The following is a 23,857-nucleotide window of genomic DNA, read 5'->3' as shown; positions in this document are numbered from 1 at the left end:
CCAAATTATCCCATTGAAATGAGCTTATGAATAACCAATATATTAATGTTTTTATTTTTTACATGTGAGGTAATAGCTCATATTTTACAAGTTTTTCTAGTAATTTTCTGAAATGAGTGCACAAACCCCATTGGTCTTACTCCGTACATTGGTAGCCAAAGGGTAAGATAATTTAGGGCATTTTAAGATGAATTTGTACTTGGACTATTATTTTTGTTAAAAATTAGGTGCACTGAATTAACTATAGTCTAATACCCATTCTTTCTTTGCATTGCATTTAAATTTACATTTATTTAGGTTGGGAGTTTTGTAATTTATCGTATCCTGTCTTTAAGTACTAAATTTTAGTCAAATGTATTTATACATTAAAAAATATATTCTCACTTGATTAGCTGCTCTATACCTTTAGTGAATAAGGTGTCAACTTACGGAAGCATTTAAAAACAAATTACAAATGAGCACAGTTTTCCTGAGCAGTGGTAAGGAGGCTATCATGAAAATACTTACAAGGCGACTCTTGTTCTTCCTAAGAATTAAATTATGACATATATAGTAAATGGTCCAGTGTGTGAGTTCCAGCTGTTGCCAAGCAACAGGGATTCTGTTTTGTTTTTCTGTCCTGGTCCCTTACTGCTCTATACTTTTGGTAGAGAAAAAATACTTGTCTTAAAAAAAAATACTCTATCGACATTTAGAACAGCAAATCAGTACCTTTATGTTGGATGAACCAATACTCAACTATTGGAGATAGTAAGTTTTATAGTTAAATAGAAAGGAGTCCTCAGACTTAATTTACAGTCATCCAGAATTCAAAAGAGAAAGGCCATGGATATGGGTTCACAGTACGGACCTGGAAAGATAAGTATCTCTGAGAGGTCCATCCTTTCAGGAAAAAAGGCCATTGAGAATATAGGTTACCCACACTACTGTGATCTCTTAAGGAAAATGAACATGCCTTTTGTGAAAGGAGTTGAGGACAGACACAACTATGGCAGAATCGAAAAGAAATGCAACCCTGCTTTTCTTAAATTTCACCCTTACCCCCCTTCAGTCTTGCCAGACTACCATTTACACTACCCTTATCCCCCACCGTATGGGCAGGATTATCCATTATTTCCACTTCGAGATGACGTGCCCTTGGGCGATTGCTGTTCAGGGTTTTTGAGTCCTGGTGGCGATGCTGATCTAAAGCCTGGCGTTGGCAGAGCCATACCAAGCCTGGTGGATTTCAGTGATGTGAAACCACAGCATCGAGTTCCCAGGCCAGATGCGGGATTTCAAACAACGCTAAAAAGGCAAAACATTTTGTTAGAAGAACTAAAACAGGATAGGAGATGGAATTCCAGGGCAGTACCAGACATTTCCATCAGAGCAAGACTTGGAGGTAAATAAAGTTACATGGCCCTTACAATTTTTAAACAAGGGAGAAGAGTGTGGATATAAGATTAAGTATTTAGCAGTAAATTTAACATAAAGTTGTAAAGAACTGAATAAGGATTCTTATTTTAAGATTCTAGATTGGGCAGCCCGGGTGGCTCAACGGTTTAGTGCCGCCTTCGGCCCAGGGTATGATGCTGGAGTCCCACATGGGGCTCCCTGCATGGAGCCTGCTTCTCTCCCTCTGCCTGTGTCTCTGACTCTCTCTGTGTGTCTTTCATGAATAAATTAAAAAAAATCTAAAAAATAAAATTATAGATTGTAAGAAAAAAAGAATGATTAGCCTTTTATAAACCTATTTGTAAAAAAAAATGGTTTTTAAAAGTGCATTAATTAGGGTAAGTGACCAACGCAAAGCGATATCAGATAACTTATTCTAGACATATGGATGATCTAAATTTTCCACGAGGACATACATGTTTAGTTTTGATAGTCATGTAGCATGACTGCGTATATCTGTCTTCCTTGAAAAAACATATCTGATGGTGGTTATAAAAGAGCGAGGTCATAGGAGCTGAAATGAAACGGAAGGTAGTTACAGGTAGATTCCGGGTCTACTGGGAAGCAACCCTTACGTAGCCCTGGACACGGAACTGATGACCTCTTACTGATATTTAACCTTAGGGTTTCTGTATGAGAACTCCCAGAGAGTGTCACAGGCCTGCTACGGGAAGAGTGAGAAACACTTCCAAAGGAAAGCCACGCAGATTATTTTAGTATGGAGGTGTGTGTGGCAAGCAGGGAGTGCAAGGAGGTTAACATCTTTGAGCGTGTGGAAGGGAAAGGACCACATGCTGTTAGCAAGAGATGCTAAGCTTCCTCTAGCACCAGAGGCTACACCCCCCTCCACTGCTCTTGGGCACTGCCCATAGACTAGAGGCTTACGGGACAGTCTGGAGGAACAGTGATACCACCAGTGTTTGGAGCAGTGAGGATTCGTGGTTCCTGCCACTTTTCTATGGAGAGAGGCCATAGGCTCTCGGGACCTGGCAGAGGGTAAGAAAAAGGGAAAAAGTAGTAGACAAGAAGAGCCCCTCTTCCCCACCCCACCCTGCAGACAGCGATCTGGAGAGATGCAAGCATATGATAAGAGTTAGGCTTTTAGTGTGCACTCCAGCTCTGGACTTGGCACGTGGGCTTCAGGAAATTCCTTCGTTTGGAATTTCCATATAAAGAGTATGGATGAGGTTCACAACCTGTTTTAAGAAATGAGTATTTTATAAGCCACTGGAAATGCCACCTAGTGAATCACAGCATTACTGAAAGCTACCATCATTCGCGCTGAACCACTGATGAGTTCAGGGCTGTGTTGCCAACGCAGAACATCTTACTGATTCCCAACCAGTGACTGCTTTTCAACTCTGTGAAGAAAAGAGCTTGAGCTCACTCTTTTGCTAATGTTTCAATGTAAAATAATAGAGTATGTCTTTAAAGGAATTGAAGTCGTTTTTCCTAGTACTCCTATCGTAGACAAGCATGCTACTTCACGTAAGCAGTCACCCTAGGCTAGTGTAGTGTAACTTTTTCTAAGACTGGACTCCCAAAACATTATTACAACAAATTAGAGGTTGAAGAAATCATTTATTAAAGCTGACATACAACGAGAATAGGGTCAACAGACTGCACCAACAATTCAGAACCAAGTATAGAACTCACTACCTGGATCACTACAACAGAAGTCAGTAGACTTGCTGAGCTTTCGTCCTGATTGAAGGCTTACTTGTACTACGACCCAGGGTTGGCTGCTAATCTTTATGCCTTTACATATCTATATTTGTAAATTCATGTGCCAATAATACTTCCTAAGGTCATAGAACTATTTCGTGTAATTCACATAGGAATATGTAAATGCACCAATAAATGTTAGTGATTAGAAAGTCCAGAATTTTCATTTCCTTGGCATTAACAGTACTTCTCATAAAATTATAAGGATTAAGTGAATTAAGACATGTAAAACACAACAAAATTCCTAGAACTTGGTTAAACCATTCAATTAATAGTAGCTTTTAATATTAACTATTACAGTTTCAAAGAGTAATACTGGCAGGCCATGGATTTGGTTTAATATAATTTGTCCTAGGTTTTCAATGATTTTGTACATCTTGGAAATAATCATTAATTGTAAATAATAAGTACTTTTCAGTTTTTAGCAAACCTAAATCCACATAATTTCAAATACATTCCGGTAAAGGAGAATGTCTTTGTAAAATTAGGTAGATATCACACATCAGTATACTTTTAAGTGGGCTTTCATAAATACCAAAACAATATCATAAACGATTATATTGCCAATTTGCCAATTTCTTGCCTTATTCCAACTTTGTCTAGACAATTAATTGGGTTCAGCGCTCTTTTGTTCCTAGTTGACTTACTTTCTCATATACCAATCAAGTACTCTACACTTACCCTAATTGTAGTCAAACCTTTCATTGATCTTTTTGCCTCTCCTTAAGCAGATGACACATCTTCCTTACCACAGAGAAAGTAGAGGTTGCCAGTTATCACATCCTTGATTTTCCTACATTCAGCTTCCTAATATCAATATTTATAATTCTTAGTATATCTTCCTACATTTTTCTTTTTTAGCCACTGTCTCAGCTCAAGCTGCTAAACCAAAATACCATAGACTGGGTGGCTTAAGCAACAGGCATTTATTTCTCACAGTTCTGGAGGCTGGGAAGTCCAAGATCAGGGTACCAGCTAATTTGGTTCCTGGTGAGAGCCTTTTTTTCTGGCTTGCAGAGGGCCTGCTTCTGCTTCCTCACATGGCAGAGAGAGAGAGAGAGACAGCTCTGGTCTCTCCTCCTCTTTTTATAAGAACAGTAATCCTATCATGAGAGCCACACCCTCCAGACCTTATCTAAACCTAATTATCTCCCGAAGGCCCAACCTTCCAATTGGGGTTAGACGTTTCAATATTCAAATTTGTGGGGGGTACACAAACCTTCAATCCATAACAGTCAACCATTTTTAAGTGTGTGGTTCATTGGTATTAGGTGCCATCCTCACTATTCATCTCCTTAATGCTTTTCATCTTAAAAAACTGAAACTTTGAACCCATTAAATACTAACTCCCTATCTCCTTCCCTACCTCTACCCCCTGGCAATCACTGTTTTACTTTCTATCTCAGAATTTGGCTATTATAGAAACCTTATATAAGTGAAGTCGTAGTAGAGTCATAAAGTCTTCATGACTGGCTTATTCCAGTTAGCATAATGTCCTCATGGACAACAATGTCTATGTTGTTCCAAGTGTCAATTTCTTTTTAAGGCAGAATAATTTTCTATGTATATACCACATTTTGTTTTTTTATCTATCGATGGACCCTTGGGTTGCTTTACCCTTTGGCTATTGTGAATAATATGGCTATAGACATAGAGGTGCAGATACCTCTTTAAGAGCCTGCTTTCAATTCTTTGGGGTATATACCCAAAAGTGGAATTTCTCTATTACATGATAATTCCATGTTTAATGTTTTGAGAAGCCACCATACGGGTTTTCCATAATGGCTACTCCATTTTACGTTGCCTCTGACAATGCACAAATACAATTCCTTGCACTGAAGGAATAAAGCTCACTTGGTCATGGAATTTAATACTTTCAATGTGCTGTTAAATTCTGTTTTCTAGTATTTTGAGGATTTTTGCATCAATATTTATCAGCGATGTTGATCTGCAGTCTTCTTATACTGTCTGTGTCAGATTTTGGAATCAAGGTAATGTAGGCCTCATAGAATGAGTTTGAAAGCATCCCCTTATCTTCAGTATTTTCGAAACAGTTTGAGAGGGATTGGTATTAATTCTTTGTTTTGTAGAATTCACCGGTGAAACCATCTGGTCCTAAACTTTTCTTTGTTGATAAGTTTTTGATTATTGATTCTCCTTATTAGTTACAGATCTGTTCATATTTTTTGTTTCTTCATAATTCAATCTTAATAGGTTTCATGTTTCTAGGAATTTGTCTATTTCATCTAGGTTATAAAATTTGTTGGTGCACAGTTGTTCATAGTATATTCTTACCCTTTTTATTTCTGTAAAGTTGTTAGTTTGCAACCTCAAAAGTTCTTTGGGTGAAATCCAAAACTGGCTCTCATACACAGAGGGCAGAGGGAGAACAAAGAAAGAGGCAAGCCACTCCAGATGGGTAAGTGGCAGGTTTAATAAGCAAGAGGACTTACATACAAGGCTTATCTTGGGTGGCTGCAAGACAAATTGATCTCCACAGCTGGCCGCTGGAATCCTAAAAGTTTATATAAAGACCTTGCCAGGGTCTAGACATATATACCATCCAGATGACCTCAACAACACCTTACTCTGGGCTACATTCTTAGAATAGCTCCTACTGGGGGGGAGTGGGGGGCAGAAGGTATATTTCAAGGATGGGAGTGGGTGAGAAGCTTCCCATGCCGGAGTCCAGCTTACAGTCACATCTTCTTGATGACTTCCTCCAACAAAAATCAGTTGCCCTGTGTCCTTTCTCATTTGTGATTTTAGTTTATTTGAATCTTCTTTTTTTCTGAGTCAGTCTAGCTAAAGGTTTGCCAATTTTTTTTTATGTTCCCCAAAAAACAACTTTTGCTTTCATTGATTCTGTTGGGTTTTTTTATTTTATCTCTATGGTGATCTTTATTATTTCTTTCTGCTAGATTTGGGTTTAGTTTCTTTTTTTGTAGCTCCTTAAGTTACAAATTTAGGTTGTTTACTTGAGATCTTTTTTCATTAATATAAGTATTTAGGGATCCCTGGGTGGCGCAGCGGTTTGGCGCCTGCCTTTGGCCCAGGGTGCGATCCTGGAGACCTGGGATCGAATCCCACGTCGGGCTCCCGGTGCATGGAGCCTGCCTATGTCTCTGCCTCTCTCTCTCTCTCTCTCTCTGTGACTATCATAAATAAATAAATTTAAAAAAATAAGTATTCTTATAAATTTCTCTTTTAGCTTTACTTTTATTGAATCCCATAACTTCTGTTGTATTATGTTTTTGTTTTCATTTGTCTCAAGATAATTTCTAATTTTCCATAGGATTTCTTCTTTATTTAGGGATGTGATGTTTAATTTTCACATATTGATTTGTAGTTTCATTCCATTTTATCAATTTCTACTTTAATTCCATTGTGATCAGAAAATATACTTTGTATTATTTCAGTTTTTTAAAATTTATGAAGACCTATTTTGTGGCCTACAATATAACCCATTCTTTTTAAAAAAAGATTTATTTATTTATTCATCAGAGATAGAGGCAGAGACATGGGCAGAAGGAGAAGCACAGAATTCGATCCTGCCGGGATCATGCCCTGAGCCAAAGACAGACATCTCAACCGCTGAGCCAGCCAGGCATCCCATAATCTGTTCCATGTGCACTTGAGAAAAATATGTATTTTGCTTGGGGATCCTGTTGGATAAAGTGTTCTGTATATCCTTTTGGGTCAAATTTTTGAGTCCTCTATTTCTTTTTCATTTATTTATTTATTTATCTTATTTTTTATTTTTTATTTTTTTTAGATTTTATTTATTTGAGAGAGACACAGAGAGTATGAGTGGAGAGAGGGAGAAGCAGACTTCACGCTGAACAGGGAGTCGTATGCGAGGCTCCATCCTAGGACCCTGAGATCATGACTCAAGCCAAAGGAAGATGATGCTTAACCAACTGAGCCACCCAGGCACCCCAAGTCCTCTATTTCCTTGATGATCTTTGTCTAGTTGTTCTATCCATTACTGAAAGAGTATTAAAGTCTCCAACTATTATTGTAGAGTTATTTCTCCTTTCAATTCTGTCAATATTTGTGTCATGTATCTTGAAGATCAATGTTTGGTGCATATAGGTAAAATAGAGAACAGAAAAGCAGAAAAAAAATCAACTAAACCTGAAAATACTTCTTTGAAAATAACACGATTGGCCTACTGTTAGCTATATTGAGAAAAAAAACTCAGAGAAGACTACTAACAATGGTATTTTAGATGTTGAAAAAACATATTCCTAGCCATTAGAGGAGAGAAAACACATGAATGAGAAAATATCAATAGAATAATCCTTAAATCTTTCTTTTAAGGTTCTGTTTCTTTAAAAGCACCACATTATGGAAATGTTTTATAATAATAGGACCTATGGAAAAATAGTGTTCATGGCAGACCTCTCCAAACTCATACAATTTCATGGGTTACATACAAAACCAACTTACGATGAAAATATCACATTTTCAAATATGTTAAATCTCTAATAAGTGAAGAAATCGTGTAGTGGTTTCCCTGACAAAGGACTTGATACTGGTTTGATGGCCTGAAAGTGGTGAAGTGAGGCTGTACATTGTGAAGTAGACATGAGCGATCGCTGATCCCAAAAGTGGCCCTTGGCAATTCACTGCTTCCTATGTGTGCCTGCTTCCCCTCCTACCATGAGATGAGTGAGGTCTGTTTCCTTCCCACATTGACTCTGCGCTTCAGCCTATAAGATGTTAGCAAGTGGAGACTTGTTTTAGTACTTGCACATTGGGATTGGGCCTCTTGTGATTCTCCCTCTAAATTCTTAGTCACTATTTTGTGAACAATTCAACATAGGCCCATAGGAAGAAAAAAATAACAAAAAGCAAGGTACTGGTCAGCTGCTCCAGCTGAGCTCCCCAGTAACAGTCAACACCCACTCTGACAAGTGGGTGAGATAATTTTGGACTTCTGGAGCTCTCCCACATGACATGTAGCACCCCAACTAGCTTCAGAGTCCTGGAGGACAATGAATGGTTGTTTTGAGATCCTAGGCTTCGGAGTGCTTTGTCTTGCAGCAGTAGATACTGAAGGCAACGGAAATGACCTCATCTTATTTAGGTGTGAATGTCGTGACCCTGACATTCATAGTTGTAATTCAGTGTCCTGTTCCCTATCTCTCTGGCTTACAAATCAAATTTTAGGTTCTGTTCTACTTTCCTCCTTTTTCAAAGCCGCTGCTTCAATGGCAGCAAATCTGAAGGAACCACAGAGTGCCATCCTCCTGCTGTTGGCATGGTAGTCCTCTGGAGCATTTCCTTCGGCCAGCTGTGTTGCAGACAGAATTATCCTTATTCTCAAAACTGAAATAATCATGGGGTTCAGCACTGCCTTTCTCACTGTGGCTTGACCTCTCGCCTATGCCTCGATGTTTTCTATTGCTGCTGTGACGAAGTGCCTTAGACTTAGCAGCCTAACACAAAACCCATTCATTAGCTCCCAGTTTTGTGAGAAGTCTGAGCAGGGGCAACTGGTTTTCTGTTCAGGACCTCACTGCCCAAACCTGCAGCATCTGGGGAAGATCTACTGTAGGCTTGTTCAGGTTGTGCAGAATCTGGTTTCTGGCACTAGAGGTGTTAGTTTCCTCGCCCTCAGACAGCCAGGGATGCTCCTCTCCTGGAGGCTGCTCCCTCCCACGCTGCCTCCTCCGTCTTCCAAGCCAACAGCGGTGTGTCGAGGCCTCCTCGGCCTCTAATGTCTCTGACTTCCCCTTTGTCATGGTGAGATCATGTATCATCTTCAGGAAGATGTTCTTATCTCCCCACAGTGTGGCTGAGCTCCTGTTCTTCCTCTGCCCTCTCACAGCACTCAGTGCAAGTATTATTACAGTTGCTGCAGGACATGGGAATCATCTACTTACGTGACTCTTTTCCATTTGTTCATCTCAGCATCAGGAACCCCTTCTGCCTTGGTGTACACACCTACCTCCATTTATGGCGCAGTAAATACTTGTTGAAGTCAGTGTGCATGTTTGCTAGTCTCTTAGGACATCTATTGTGAGATGATAAGTTATCTGCATAGTAACCTGATTCCTTTGTGTTGCCACCATCCCCAAAACATCCACATGCTCATCACATTCATAGTACCCAACAGGCCTCTTCAAGTAATGAGTAATAACAAATAATTCTGCACTATTATAATTATCCTAACATGTACATTCCAGAGCTATTCAGTTCTCACTGCTAAGAAAAGTTGTTAGATAATCCATTGGAAGTTAACATCAGTTAACATCACACAGTTTAGCTTTCTACTAGGAAGTATGTCTGGTGAAAGAAAAGTGTATCGCATTTTTAACCCAAAGCACATACATTTTTGTTTTCAGGTTGGACAAGCCCACTGAAAGTTCCTCATTTACAACCTCGTCATGAAGCATGCTCAGTAAATCACACGTATGCATTTGATGAAGAAGCAACATGTACAGTAAGATGTCCTTGATTATGTTATACAGTATTTGTAATTTTATTGTCTGTATGTGTGATATTTCATGCAAAAAAATAGCTACCATTTAATAAGTGCTGCTTAGGTGCCAGGCACCGCGCGGCCCTTCACAGTGATTGCATATCACATATGATCTTGTGCTTCCTACAATAGTCAAGGGAGGAGCCATGTGCCCTTTACAGGCAAAGGCATCCGCCTCCAGTAGCGGTGAGTGGTGGCCACTGAATGGCTGACAGCCACCTGGAGGGCTGCACCTCCCACGCTGTCCCCTCAGACTTTGGCCGATGGCTGCCTTATTTCCTTGAGGAAATAGACCTAAAGCTAAGCTGGGTCCTGCTAAGGACCTTGTCATTGTCACTCACTAGCTTCTTGTCCTGCTTCCACCCTACTCTTCATCTAGATTGCTCCTACATGTATTACCCCACAAAAATCCTGTCTCCATCCCCTCTTCTGGACAAGGCAATGTTGCTATCCCCACTTTATTTAACAAGGCTAATCCCCAGTGATGTTAACTAATTGACTTTTAACCACACAGTAAATATGAAACCAAAATTTAAACCTAGGTATCCTTCTGAATTTAAGGACTGTGTTATTAACCATTTTTCTATGTGGATTGTTTAGTTCCTAAAACCATGATATTTAAATGACTCAATGACCCCAAGGGATATACAGATAGCTCAAGGTTTTTTCTTTCTTTAAAAAAAATGACTTTATTGAGATATATTTCATACAGCACAAAAGTCATCCTTTTAAAGTGTTCAGTTTTTTTAAAAGATTCAGAATCTTTTAAAAGATACAGAATTGAGCAATGTCACCACAATCTAATTCTAGAACATTTTCATCACCCCGAAGAGAAACCCCATACCCATTAGCAGTAAAGATGTGAATACTTTTAAGGAATCAGTTTCCATTTCGGTAAGTCCCATATGTACTCCTTACTAAAATTGATCTGCCTGCTAATTTATCTGCAGTTATGGTGTTAAATTTATTTCTACTTTTCCCACCTCTTCCTTCACGATTGCCCATTCTGATTTTACCGTAGAGGGGATTGGGGCATACCTCCCACAACCATCAGTTGTACTATACAGGACATGACTAAGGAGCAACAAGGGCATTCAAAATACATGTCATCAGTTCCTCCTTTATCAAGACATCATGCACCCATGCCAAGGCTTCCTGCTTTTTCTTGTCTATAGAGTTTTCTTTTATATATATACATATATATATTTTTTTTTCTTAATAAGAAAATCTTGGCCTTAGAAATGCAAGTATTTTGGCCTGTTTTGAGCCATTCTAAACCAAGATAAAATGCAGAATTTGGTTGCAAGGGTAAAGAAAATGTGTACTATAATAGTCTCACGTATTCCATCTCCAGACTTCTCAAAGTGTTCATTGCTCCTGTAGGTAAATCCTTTGAGAGCTAATCAAAGTAAATGTTATAAGAAATTGAAGGCATTGGTGCCTTTTGTTTTTCATTTAAGCTGCAAATTCATGGCAAGTCTCCATGCTTTATCTAGTTACCATTTTAGAGTTAGAATATTGAAGTAGGTGTGTGTCATGTAAATGCTTATTCACATACTTATTCAAAGTCAAAATAAATTTAGACTTTCTGTTGCAGAAAATAAATCTGGATATTTTACTTCCAGTAGTGGAAGCTAACCAGGTAACATGGGACAATACTTGTAATGGAAAACAACTTAATTAGTATTTCTTTTTCCTTAAAATATCAAAAAGCTAATAGAGAAAAGTGACTAGGTCAACGAAAGGATAGAAACTAATATTTAAGCCTAGCGCTCAAATTTCTGCATGCCACTTTGGCTATGCAGAAATTTGCCATTTTAGGAGGGGTAACTACAACTTTGAGCTGGACCTTGTAGTCTCATAAGTATAAAAGATCAAAAGTTGGAACTGATCTCTGAAAATAATCCACTGCTTCAGGATGAATACATCCACCGCATGTTCATTCCTGGGGTCTCCTGCAGGGTCCCCTCCCATTCCCTGCTGTACATTGGGCGCTAGGGCTCCACACAGGCACCACATACCACAGCAACACAGCTGTCGGTTTTCATCCCAGCACCAACGCAAATGGCAGCACAATTTTCAAGAGAGAGCCAAAGCATGAAAGACACAAGAATGGAAAGAAATAGTAAATTCCTGATTTTTTTCCACATTGTTTATGGTAATTCGTTGTTTGGAATCTGGACATCAACAGTCATTTTTTGTCAGCTCTTGTGAAATGTGAGGAAATTCTAGGAAGTTGAGGCGTTTATGATGTTGATGGTGATGAAGGACCTTAATGTGAATGATGCTAAAGTATTAGGACGTAAAGGAAGATCTTCTTCGATGTCTTGTCATAGAACCTAAGAAATATCTAGCATTGGTAGAGAGGTTCCCATTGAAACAAATTCCAAGAATACTGAAGATGAAGCCAAATAGCAAATTTAGTCCCTTCTTTATGAAATAGTACACACAAAACATGTAGAGAACAGAAAGAGTAAAATATTACATCTGCAAGAGAATAGATACTATTAAGATTTCTTTGACAAAATGGTGTTAAGTAATACATTTGAGGATCTGAAAACCAACGTTTCATAAAGAAATTGAAGATACATAAAATATAGAAGTGGCAGCTTATAAAGACTAATCAGGAAAGAGAAAAGATGGTGTATTGGAGAAAAATCCAGGTACCAATGAAAGAGTATACCATGATATCCATGATATACTAAAATGATGATGAACAATAATATGAACCACCAGAAAATGAGAAGGCATAAATTTCAGATACTGCTAGTGAAGATTGGATACAGGTTCAGAAGAATTAGTTGTCTCCCTAATGAAGAACAATAAGGACACACAAATTTCAGAATCTCTGCCCCTAAAAGAAGAGGACCATTCCTATCCACACATTACCCAGCAACCTCATCAATACGTTACCCACAGAACATGGCTGATTGTGACAGATCTTGCGAATTGCTGAGCTCACATTAAAAGATATTTTAAGTGAATTGTTATCAATCCTAATTTAGTATACTTTTTAGAAGTGAAAAATTTAAGTGATTCTGCATTCCCACGTCTCTTCTTTCTGACAATGCATCCACTGGTTTTACTTGCTTGCTTGTTCTGTCTCTAACACTCTTACTCATGTTTACCAATAGTTCTTATCTATATTTATATGTGATTTTTCAGAGAAGATATAGATATTATACTGATGATGTTGCAGCAGTTGATTTGGCAAAGATTCAATGCTTATTAGGATAGGACATCAACAATGTTAGATTGATATGGGGGACCTGTATGCTAAACATAGATTTCTTTTTAATCTGTTGAGGCACTGAAATATTTGTTCATGACTCTTGCTGGTAAGAAGTCATTATATTGGGGAATTTAGTATAGACAAAACTACATATAGTAGAATAAGGCAGCACAATTAACAACTTGATCTAATAGACATATATAAATATATGTTTTCGCAAGGACCATTAATGAAAATTACCACATACTGTACCATAAAACAACCAGAAATTTTTTAAATATTCAATTTTTAAAATTTTTGTCTTATATATTTATTTAACCTTTTATTTTAATTTCATAATGATTAACATATAGTGTTATATTGGTGTCAGGTGTACAATATAGTGATCCATCAATTCTATATATTACTCAAATATTTTAAATCATACAAGGTATGTTCTTTGACTACAAGACAATTATGACAGATCAATACACCCCAGAAAATCTTGTATTTGGAAATGTAAAAATATATTTATGAATGAGTCATGGGCCAAAGAAAAATCATAGAGGAAGGAAATAATAAAGATAATATAATAAGGAAATAGAAGACAAACATTTTTTAAAATCGCCAATGCCAGGAGTTAGTTTATTGAAAAAAAAATTGATGACTATCTGCCAATGCTGATCAAAAAGAACAAAAAATATAGCAATTAAGGGGCTAAATATAATGGCAGCTGCATAAAACTGTGCTCCCCAACATGGCCTAAAAGCAATGCAGAATAAGACAAACGATAACACACAAAAACCATACCTTCAATACACATAAAAGAGAAGTATAAACTTCAAATTACTGCAAGTTAAAAAAGAAAGAAAACACAAAATCCTAACAAGTTGTGCTTCAAGCTCTTAACAGAACCTTTTTGTTGTTGTTGTTGTTTGTTTTTTGTCTTTGTAAATGAGGAAAACCTTGAAAAATAAAAATGCATGGTAGGGAGAAGCCAGCCTAGGATTGATCTAACAAACACTGATGGAAGACAAAGGAGACTTTCCATCTGCAGAGAAGGAATTTAAAAAGCATACATGATTTGAGGTGGCATTGTGAACAGCAATATTATGTAAGAGAAGAAGTTTAAAAGAAAGGAGAGTCACCCTTTGGAGGTTGGGTGACGAAAAGAAAAAAAGTGAGGGAAAGAGGAACAGTTAATATTGTGAAAGACAAAAAGAATAAACTGGCAGTCACAGAACCCATCTGGTAACAATCGGCGGCCAGAAGAAAACTTTATTCGAGAAAGTCTGTACTTTGCAACGCTGACAGGAGGGGGCAGCATTGAACTAAGAATATTGCAAACCTCAGCAACTTCCACCAAGGGAAGGGAAGAAAACAGGATATACCTCTTCCCAGGAAACTGTAACAACACAGAAAATGAGAATCAAAATACTTCAACGAAAAGAAGAATCAGAGTCAGAACCAAAATACTTTGATAAGAACACAAAATACCAAATCATCTATAAAACAGAAGAAAACTGTGCTGTAATACTCCAAACTGAATTATATGTTTCAAACAAGCATTTGAGGATGTGAAAAGCTGCCTTCCTACAGAAATTCAAAAATTAAATACAAATAGAATTGACCGTAAAAAATGAAAGAAATGGAAAACTCATCCAGAAATTAAGAATTACACAGCCCAAGAGAAGAGATTCAAATAAAAATTTAAAGAAGGACAGGGGCGCCTGGGTGGCTCAGTCGGTTAAGCATTTGACTCTTGATTTCAGCTCAGGTCATGACTCAGGGTCCTGAGGCCAAGCAGCGTGTCTGGCTCTGCTCTAAGTGGGGAGTCTGCTGAGAGCCTTTCTCCCTCTCCCTCTGCCTCTCCACCACCACTTATGTGCTCCCTTTCTCTTTCTCTGTCTCTCTCTCAAATAAATAAATCTTTATAAAAAAAGTTAAGAAGGGACATTGAGGAAAGGCAGGAAAGAGTCCAATAGAAAAAAGGAGATGGATCCACTAAAAATATCTATGTGAAACTGATTGAGATGAAAGATAGTCAAAGGAGAAATGGTATCCATGTCGGTGGAACCCCCGGAAGGAAAAAACCAATCAATTGAATAGAATTAGTAGGTTCAACCAGGGTTTGTCAACCTTGAACCATTGACATTTTGGGTTAGAAAATTCTCTGCCATGAAAGACTACTGTGTGCAATGTAGAATAACTAGCAGCATTCTGACTTCTGCCCATAGGTGTTGGGAGCACCCTCCTGGTGAGTGACAGTCCCTTCTCCAAAGCTAGAAAATGAACAGCAAAGTAAACCAGAAGAAAGTACAAAAAAACCTTTAAAAATAAATAAGAAAAGATATAAATGAAGTAGAGGAGATGGAGTTTCAGGTGCTGCATTTACTTTTCTGCCTTAAACACATAGAAAATTGGAAAAAATATGAGAAATAACAGTTTCCGGACACTGAAGGATTGGCATCCCAGAGGGAAAATAAGCATGTGAAAATAAGCGTGTCACTCGCTCTCTGCCTGTAGGCAGTTTCCAAGCTTCAGTCCAGGGAAACTAAGCCCATGCCTTCTTGAGTTGAGAAGGCTGAGATTGGAGTTCTGGGAGCCCAAGGCATCCGGAGTCTGCAGACTAGGGCCGCAGAGAGCAGGGAGCCGCAGAGACAGAGCTCTGGAGAGCTGGTGCAAAGGGCGTGCAGGTCCACGAGCAGTGCTCTGTGCAGTGCCAACAGGAAAGAAACGACTGGCGGGGAGGAGGCCCATGCTGTGGAGCGCTGCATGGTCGTGGTCGCTCTCTGAAGCTTGGACAGGGCAGAGGACGGGTCGGGCCCCCGCAGGCTGGATGAGGGAACTTGTAGAACACTTTGTTAGCCCCCCTCCAGTGTCTCCGTGGACTTGCCCCAGGGTGTGAAAAGCACCTGCTGATTTTGATTCCTTAACTTTGTGCTGGAACATAACCTAACAGTATCTAAGAATACAACAAGCTTTAGCAACCAACAACCCAAGTACTCAAAAACCCATAAGTACTCAAAAGAAAGTAATTTACACACTGAGAAGTAGGAAGATATCACCCCTAGTCGGGAGGAACACCGAGTCAAATACCGGACCTGGAAGCAGTAGATGTGAAGGAACAGCAGACAAGGATATAAAACAGCCACTGCAGATATGTCCCATCCATTCAGGTGGGAGAGGAAACCACAACTGTGGAGATGGGGAAAATGCACAACATAAACAAAGCTCGAGGACATTTGGACACGAAAAACACAAGGTCTAAAATGACCCATGAATGGATATGGCTTTAAGAGCAGATCAGACACGGCAGGATAAACGGTTGGTAACGTTGAAAACATAGCTGCAACTATCCAAAATGAAATAGAACACAAATAAATAAAACATCAGTTAGCTGTGGGATGATATCATACTGTTTAATACACATGTAACAGAAAAAAAAGAAAGTGGGAAAAATATTTGGAGAAACAACGGCCAATGTTGTTCCCAACTGATTTTAAATCCACAGACCTCAGAAACTCAACAAATGCCAAGCTGTATAAAGATAAAGGAAACCATGCACATAAATTATATTGTTGGAAAACAGCGATAAAAAGGACATCTTAGGGAACCCTGGGTGGCGCAGCGGTTTGGTGCCTGCCTTTGGCCCAGGGCGCGATCCTGGAGACCCGGGATCGAATCCCACATCGGGCTCCCGGTGCATGGAGCCTGCTTCTCCCTCTGCCTATGTCTCTGCCTCTCTCTCTCTCTCTCTCTCTCTCTGTAACTATCATAAATAAATAAAAATTTTAAAAAAAGGAAAAAGGACATCTTAAAACAGCTAGAGGAAAAAAATGGGTTATATACAGGGGAACACATACAAGAATGACAGCAGGTTCTTATCAGAATCTGTGCATGCTACAAGAATTTGGAGACATATTTTACATATCAAAAATGTTAATTAAGAATACATTAGCCAGCAGGACGCCTGGGTGGCTCTGTCAGTTAAACATCCGACTCTTGGTTTTGGCTCAGCTCATGATCTCAGGGTGGTGACCTCAAGTCCCACGTCAGGTGCCACACTCAGCATGGAGTCTGCTTGCGATTCTCTCTCTCCTGCTGCGCCTCTCCTGCTTGCGCTCTCTCTCTCTCTCTCAAATAAATATATCTTCTTAAAAAAAAGAATACATTAACCAGCAATAACGAATTTCAAAAAGAAAGAGTAGACATTTTCAGAAAAATAAAGCTGAGGGATCTATTGCCAACAGACATGAAGGAGGTACTTTAGACAAAAGAATATAGTGTCTGTGAAAATTTGAGTTTGTACAATGGAATGAAATTGAGGTCAAGAGAAATGGTAAATGTGTAGGTAAATAGAAAATGCTATTTTTCATTTTGAAATTCTTTGAATTTCAAATATCATTGAATGCTTAAACCGACAATAGTAGCAACGTATTTTGTGGGTACAGTACATGCAGACCTAAATTGTACAACAATAGCACCAGGGAGATAAGGATGAAAATAGGCATATGCTATGGTAATTTTTTACACTATTCATGAAGTGGTGTAATATTATCCTTTAAACCCTAGAATTAAAGATGTATAAGTCTTAGAGTGACTTAGAAGCTAATCTATCAATCAACCAATCATAGGCAATAAGCTAGTAGGAGGAAACAAAATGAAATTTGAAAAAGAGAAAAACGGGGCACCCAAGTGGCTCAGCAGTTGAGCGTCTGCCTTTGGCCCAGGGTGTGACCTCAGGGTCCTGGGATCAAGTCCTACATCGGGCTCCCTGCAGGGCACCTGCTTCCCCCTCTGCCTGTGTCTCTGCCTCTTTCTGTCTGTCTATCATGAATAAATAAATACAATCTTTTAAAAAAAGAAAAAGAAAAAAACACCTCAAATAATACAAAAGAAAGTAGCATAAAAGGAAAAGAAAAAGATGAAACAAGCAGTAAATACAGCTGCATTTAAACCAAATTACGTCAGGTGTTATATTAGCTACAATTTAATATAATGAAATTGAAAGTCAGCAATTTTTATGTTGGATAAAAAAAATCAATGCCTAACTATATATGCTGACTACAAGAAAACCATGTTAAATAGAAATAGAAGTGTAAGATGGGAAAACCTTGTGTATTCTCTTATTAAGTTGTTTTGTAGTTTCAGTGGAATCAAAATCAATATCTTAGCTGTATTTATGTGGAATTGGACAAGTTCTTTGTCAAGTAGATACAGAGAAGCAAAGGATCAGAAATGACCAAAAGTATCATTAACTAAAGGGAAAAAAATCAATGCTCATTTATGATCAAAACTCTCAGCAAATTAGACTTGGATGAGAACATCTTCAATGTGATATAGAGCATCTGTGAAAAACCTGAAGCTAAAGTAAATGATGAAAAAAGACCAAATGTCTTTCTCTGAATATCAGGAAGAAGACAAAAGTGTCTGCTATCATCACTACCATTTTCCATTTAGTGGAGGAGATAGCAATTGCAAAAAGGCAAGAAAAAGAAATAGAAACCATAAATATCGGAAAGAAAGAAGAAAAACCATCTCGTGTAGAGATGACAGGATGATATTGAGGGTTTTTTTTTTTTAAGATTATTTATTTGAGAGAAAGAGAGAGAGAATGAGTGGGAGGGGGAGAGAGAGAGGAAGAAAGAATTTCAAGCAAACTTCATGCTCAGTGCAGAGCCTGACGCAGGGCTTGATCTCAGGAACCTGAGATAATGACCTGAACCTAAACCAAGAGTCAGATGCTCAATTAACTGTGCCAACTAGGCACCTCTGATGTGATATTTGTAAGAAATCCTTAGAAATCTTCAAAGAAACTGCTAGATGTAATGTTGAATTTATCAGAGACATAGGCTTATTGTTAATGTACAAAAATCAATTGTAATCTTACATATAAGAAGCAAACAACTAGAAAATGAAAGTTTAAAAGACTCCATTGACAGTAATACCAAGAACCACATAAGATTTAATAAAATACATGATTTTTTTTTCCACTGAAAACTTTGGTACATTACTGAGTGAAATAAATTAACAAGGACATAAATAAGTGGAAAATAAACCAGGTTAATGGGCTGGAGGATTTGTTGATATAGTAATACTTCTCCAATTGATCTGTAGATTCAATGCAAACCCTATCAAAATCCTAAGAAGCTGTTTTGTGGAAATTTACAAGCCTATTATAAAATCTCTATGAATTGAAAAATCTAAAGTGGCTAAAACAATTTTGGATAGAAAGAATACAGTTAGAGGATTTGTGCTACCTGATTTTAAGTCTTACTATAAAGTTACAATAATCAATACCAGTTAACAAAGTGATTGACAAATGGAGCAATGGGAAATATAGTCCAGGAACAGAGTCCTCTACCTGCATTGCCATTGATTTTTTTTTAAAAAATGTGCCAAGATATTTTAATGGAGAAAGAAAACTACTGAAACAACTGGATATCCTTCTGAGAAAAAAAGTCAAGTTTTATTTTATTACCATATACAAAAAGTTTTACTACATTACCATATACAAAAAAATAACCTAAAATGGATAATAACCTCAACATAAAATTAAGATTATAAAACTTTTTGAAATAGTTGAATTTTTAAAAGACATCATTAAGAAAATGAAACAATGGGAGAAATATCCACAATCATATATCTAGAACATATAAAGATGTCTTAAAATTAGTAATAACAAGATGAACAACCCAAATGAAAGATGACTAAAAGATCTGAACAGACATTTCTCTCTCACACACACACACACATACACAGCAGAAGAATGACAAATAAACAGTGAAAAGATACTTAACATGCTGAGTTATCAGTAAATATAATTTAAAATATCATATATCCTTACAATGGCTAAAATTAAAACAACTGAAAATTCCAAGTGTGGCAAGGATACAGAACAGTGGGACTCACACACTGATGCTGGGAAATGTAAAATGGTAACTACTTTGGAAACTCTCAAACATGTTGTAAGATTGACATATACCTATGCCAGTCATGTAACAGCCAATTCCACTGCTAGATATTTGGCCAAGACAAATTTAAATATATGTCCACACAAAAACTTGGACATTAAAGTTGAAATCAGCTTTACTCTATAACAGTCTAAAAATGGAAACTAAATGTTTATGTGCATGTGAAAGAATGAACAGATATGGTATATCCATACAATGGAATAGTAGTTAGCAATCAAAAGGACCAAACTAATGATACATGCAACAAGATGAATGAATCTCAAAATCATGCAGTCAGAAACAAAATATTACATACCACTGATTCTACTTGAATGAAATTCTAAAAATTCAAACCAATACAGAGTGACAAAAAAATAGACCACCTGTCGCCCTGGCCTGGGATGAGAGGTAGATGTGAATGGCCAAGGAGCATGAGAATCTTTTAGCAAAATGTAAACGCTCTGAATATTGTGTGTTATGAGTGGTTGTACATAATTCATCAAATTGTATGGGTTAATGGGTTACATTCATTGCAAGTACACTATACCTCAATACAGTTTATTTTTTATTAAAAAATGGTATTTATGCCAATGAAGTTGACAACTTAGATAAAACAAATTCCTTAAAAACACAACTTACCAAAACTGACATGAGAAAACCTCAATAGACCTGTGTCTATGAAAATAGTTGCATTGATTATCAAGACATTTTCTACAGAGAAAACTCTATACTGGGGTAGTTTTACTAATGAATAAGGTAAAATATTTAAGGGAGAAATAATATCATCATATCCAAATAATAGATTTCAGGACAACAGAGCCCTGTCACCAAAATACAAAAACTATATTACAACAAAAAATTATAGTCTAATATACCTACAAACAAACAAAACAATACCTAATAATATTTGATTAAGTTAAATTTGGCAATATATAAAATGGATAATACATCATGATGAAGTAGAGACTATCCCAAGATTGCAAGATTGGCTTACCATTCAGAATTCAATGAATGCGATTTATTGTATTAACAGAATTTAAATATACATTTATATATTATTATTATCTCTGTCAATGATTGAAAGCCAAAATATAAAAAAAATAATTTTTTTCTAGTGAGTAGAAAGTGGAAAATAAGATTATAAAAATTCCACTACAATAACATTTTAGAAACTATAACATTAGGGAAAAATTTAATAAAAGATATTCAAAGCTCTGCACTAAAAACTATCTCAAAATGCTGAGACAAATAAAAGGAGACCTAACAACATTCAGAAATAGATCATTTTCATGTAGTGGAAAATTCAGTGTTTTTTAAGATATCAATATTCAAATTAAGCTCCAAATAGTTGCAGTGCTTTCCCTAACATAATTCTTCTGTGCTTTTTTTGTGCAAAGTTGCTTTTGTCTCTGAAATTTACATTAATTTACATCTTGAAAAAAATCATGCAGTAAGAAACTTAATCTACCTGATTTGAAGACCCACTGTAATGCTGCAAGAAAGACAGTATTGTTTTGGTGTAATAATAGAGAAATCAACCGAAAAGAATTGAGAGTCCAGAAATAGACTGGTTTTACACAAAAGTAACAAGACGGTTCAATGGTTTACACACAATATTTTCAACAAATAGTCTCTGAACAGCTGGACATCCATGTGGAAGAGGAGTCTTTATCCCTTTCTCAAAAATTGCTTTGTGCTGGTCAATGACCTAAACTGAAAAACTAGCTGGAAGAAGCTTCTAAAACAAAATGCAAGATAAAATATCTGCAACGTTGGTTGGCAAAAATCTCTCACAGAGGATGTCAAAATCACTATGCTTTGAAAAAATTCATTCTGTTAACATTAAAGTCTTTTGGTCTTTGGACCACTGTTAAGAAAACACAAATGTGAACCACAAACTGGAAGAAAATGCTTGCAATATCTGTCAAAGGTCTGTGAGCCGGGATATATAAAGAATTGCCACAACTTCATAGCAAAAAGATTTTTTTAAATCCCTCAAGACTGAAATAAATGTTTCATGAAAAAAGATGTATGTGTCCAATAGGCCCATGAAAAGGTGGTCAACATTTTCAGTTGTGAGGGAAGTGCAAATAGAAACCAAAACAAAATACTACTGAATACCCACCAGAATGTCTAAAACTAAGATGCTTGAAAACCATCAGGAAGTTAGTATGATGTAAAAAAAGCAAGCAAATAATTCTTTGCCTCAGTATTTTTTAATATGTGTATAATTTGAAATGATTTTTTTTTCAAGTTAAAGTTGCTTGCCAACATTGTATGTTGGTGAAGACGGAGAGCAACTGGACTTCTGATACTTTTGGTGTATCTTATAAAGTGACACATCTATCCCAGGACCCAGTAATTCTATTTTTAAGTATTTACCCAATAAAATCAAAGTCTGTGTCCACAAAACAACTTGTACAAGAATGCTTGTAGCAGCTTAATTAATATGTACACAAAAAAATCAATCAAAAGGAAAATGGATTAATAGATCATAGAACAGAATAGTATTCAATAAAAACAAAAGGGTAAACCACTGATATAGACCAGAGAACATGGGAGAAGCTTAACAATATTAAAAGCCAATATTAAGGGGCAGCTGGGGTGCTCAGTGGCTTAAGTGTCCGAATCTTGATTTCAGCTCAGGTCATGATCTCAGGGTCAGGATATTGAGCCTTGTGTCTGGCTCCAAGCTCAGCAGGAGTCCGTTTGAGACTTTTCTCTGTCCCTCTCCCTCTGCCCCTCCCCTCCCAATAAATAAATAAATCCTTGTTAAAGAGCCAATATTCATAAGCACAAAAAAAGTCAGGCTCAAAGGGTACATACCTCCTGATTCCAATTACATGAAGGTCAGGAGCAAGCAAAAACTAAGTTTTAGTAATAGAAAATAGAATAGTGGCAGCCTACAGAGAGTGAAGATTGATTGAAAGTAGAAATGAAGTATTTGGAGAGATGACAAAAGCATTCTATATTTTGCCTGAGGTATTGGTTATATGACTTTCTAATTTAAGTCAAACTGGTTAAATCGCACAGTAGAAATCTACACCTTTTCCTGTATGTAAATCTCACAGTTCTAGAATTCAGGATTAAGAAGCTTCCTTTCAGAATTATCAAAAAATGAGCTTTTCCCACAAATCCTCCCTATCACCTCCTATCACCACATGGAAATACTACAGATATGTTCTAATGCTGCATATATTTTAAAATTAATACTTAGCTGAGCTCAAAAGCAAGAGGAGAGAGAGGAAGATCCAGTTTCCAAAAGGAAGAGAAAGTTCAGTTCTAAAAATAGATGTGCAGCTTAAATTACATTTGTGTTGGATGCAGCTTTGGAGAACAGAGACCCAAATATGTTGCAGTTGGGACACTATGAAAATTCATTTCTCTTTTACGTAACAATCCATAGGTCCTGGACTAGCCGGCAGATCTAGTCTATGATATTTTCCTAGACACATTCTGTTGGGCATCAGGATAGGATAGAAGCAAAATCAAAGAGGGACATCTTCCCCTTTTAAAGACTTATTCCAGAAAATGGACACAGCACTTTAAATGATGTTGGCAGAACTCAATATTGCACTAGCTGCAAAGGAATTGTGAAAAACTCATTTTTAATCTAAGGTCCTGGGTCCAAATAAAAATGAGCTTCTTTTACTATAGAAATGGGGAATGAAATTGGGTTAGCTAAAAGCCAAAGAGTCATGGGCTAGAATCTGAATATCCACATAGGAACAGGCATCTGAAATCTCATGGTGGATATTTGGAATTGAGTTTTCTGTGTAAATACAGGTACTACCAAGGCCTATCTCAGCAAAGAGTAGGAATTTGAATGAATCTTTACACACCGGAAGGAAGTTGGCCATCTGACCAAGACAATAAATGGGAAAATTCAGCATTTTATTCATGAGGAAATAGAAACTTTGGTCTGTACCACGTGGATACATGGATCACGATTTCTTAGTACACATGTAGTGTGGGAATGCCACATTCTAAAATCAAAAAAAAAAGAAGAAAAGATTTTGTATCCAGAAACCATAAACG

At 37.2% G+C, this 23,857-nt stretch overlaps 1 protein-coding gene across 37 annotated transcripts in view; it reads left to right on the top strand.

Moving 5' to 3' along the window:
• The window catches only part of SPMIP7 (sperm microtubule inner protein 7), a 63,283-nt gene that overhangs the window by 1,333 nt on the left and 38,093 nt on the right, over positions 1–23,857 (top strand). For 19 of the 37 annotated variants that reach the window (XR_012014374.1, XR_012014375.1, XR_012014382.1 and 16 more), the window contains exons 1-3: positions 1–1,384; positions 9,516–9,613; positions 10,463–10,546. Coding sequence is in view for 25 of the 37 variants with exons in the window: in XM_072791744.1 (XP_072647845.1) it covers positions 826–1,384; positions 9,516–9,613; positions 10,463–10,546 (741 nt within the window). In the remaining 12 variants the exon portion in view is untranslated. Of the gene's footprint in view, positions 1,385–1,451; positions 2,434–5,067; positions 5,154–6,937; positions 9,135–9,515; positions 9,614–10,462; positions 10,547–23,857 lie in introns of those variants that run through there. The other 18 variants (XM_072791750.1, XM_072791745.1, XM_072791749.1 and 15 more) reach the window with 14 other exon arrangements.

This window comes from Canis lupus, chromosome 21 (genome assembly GCF_048164855.1).
Source record: "Canis lupus baileyi chromosome 21, mCanLup2.hap1, whole genome shotgun sequence".
NCBI lineage: Eukaryota > Metazoa > Chordata > Mammalia > Carnivora > Canidae > Canis > Canis lupus.
This window is presented reverse-complemented; position numbering and strand designations above follow the sequence as displayed.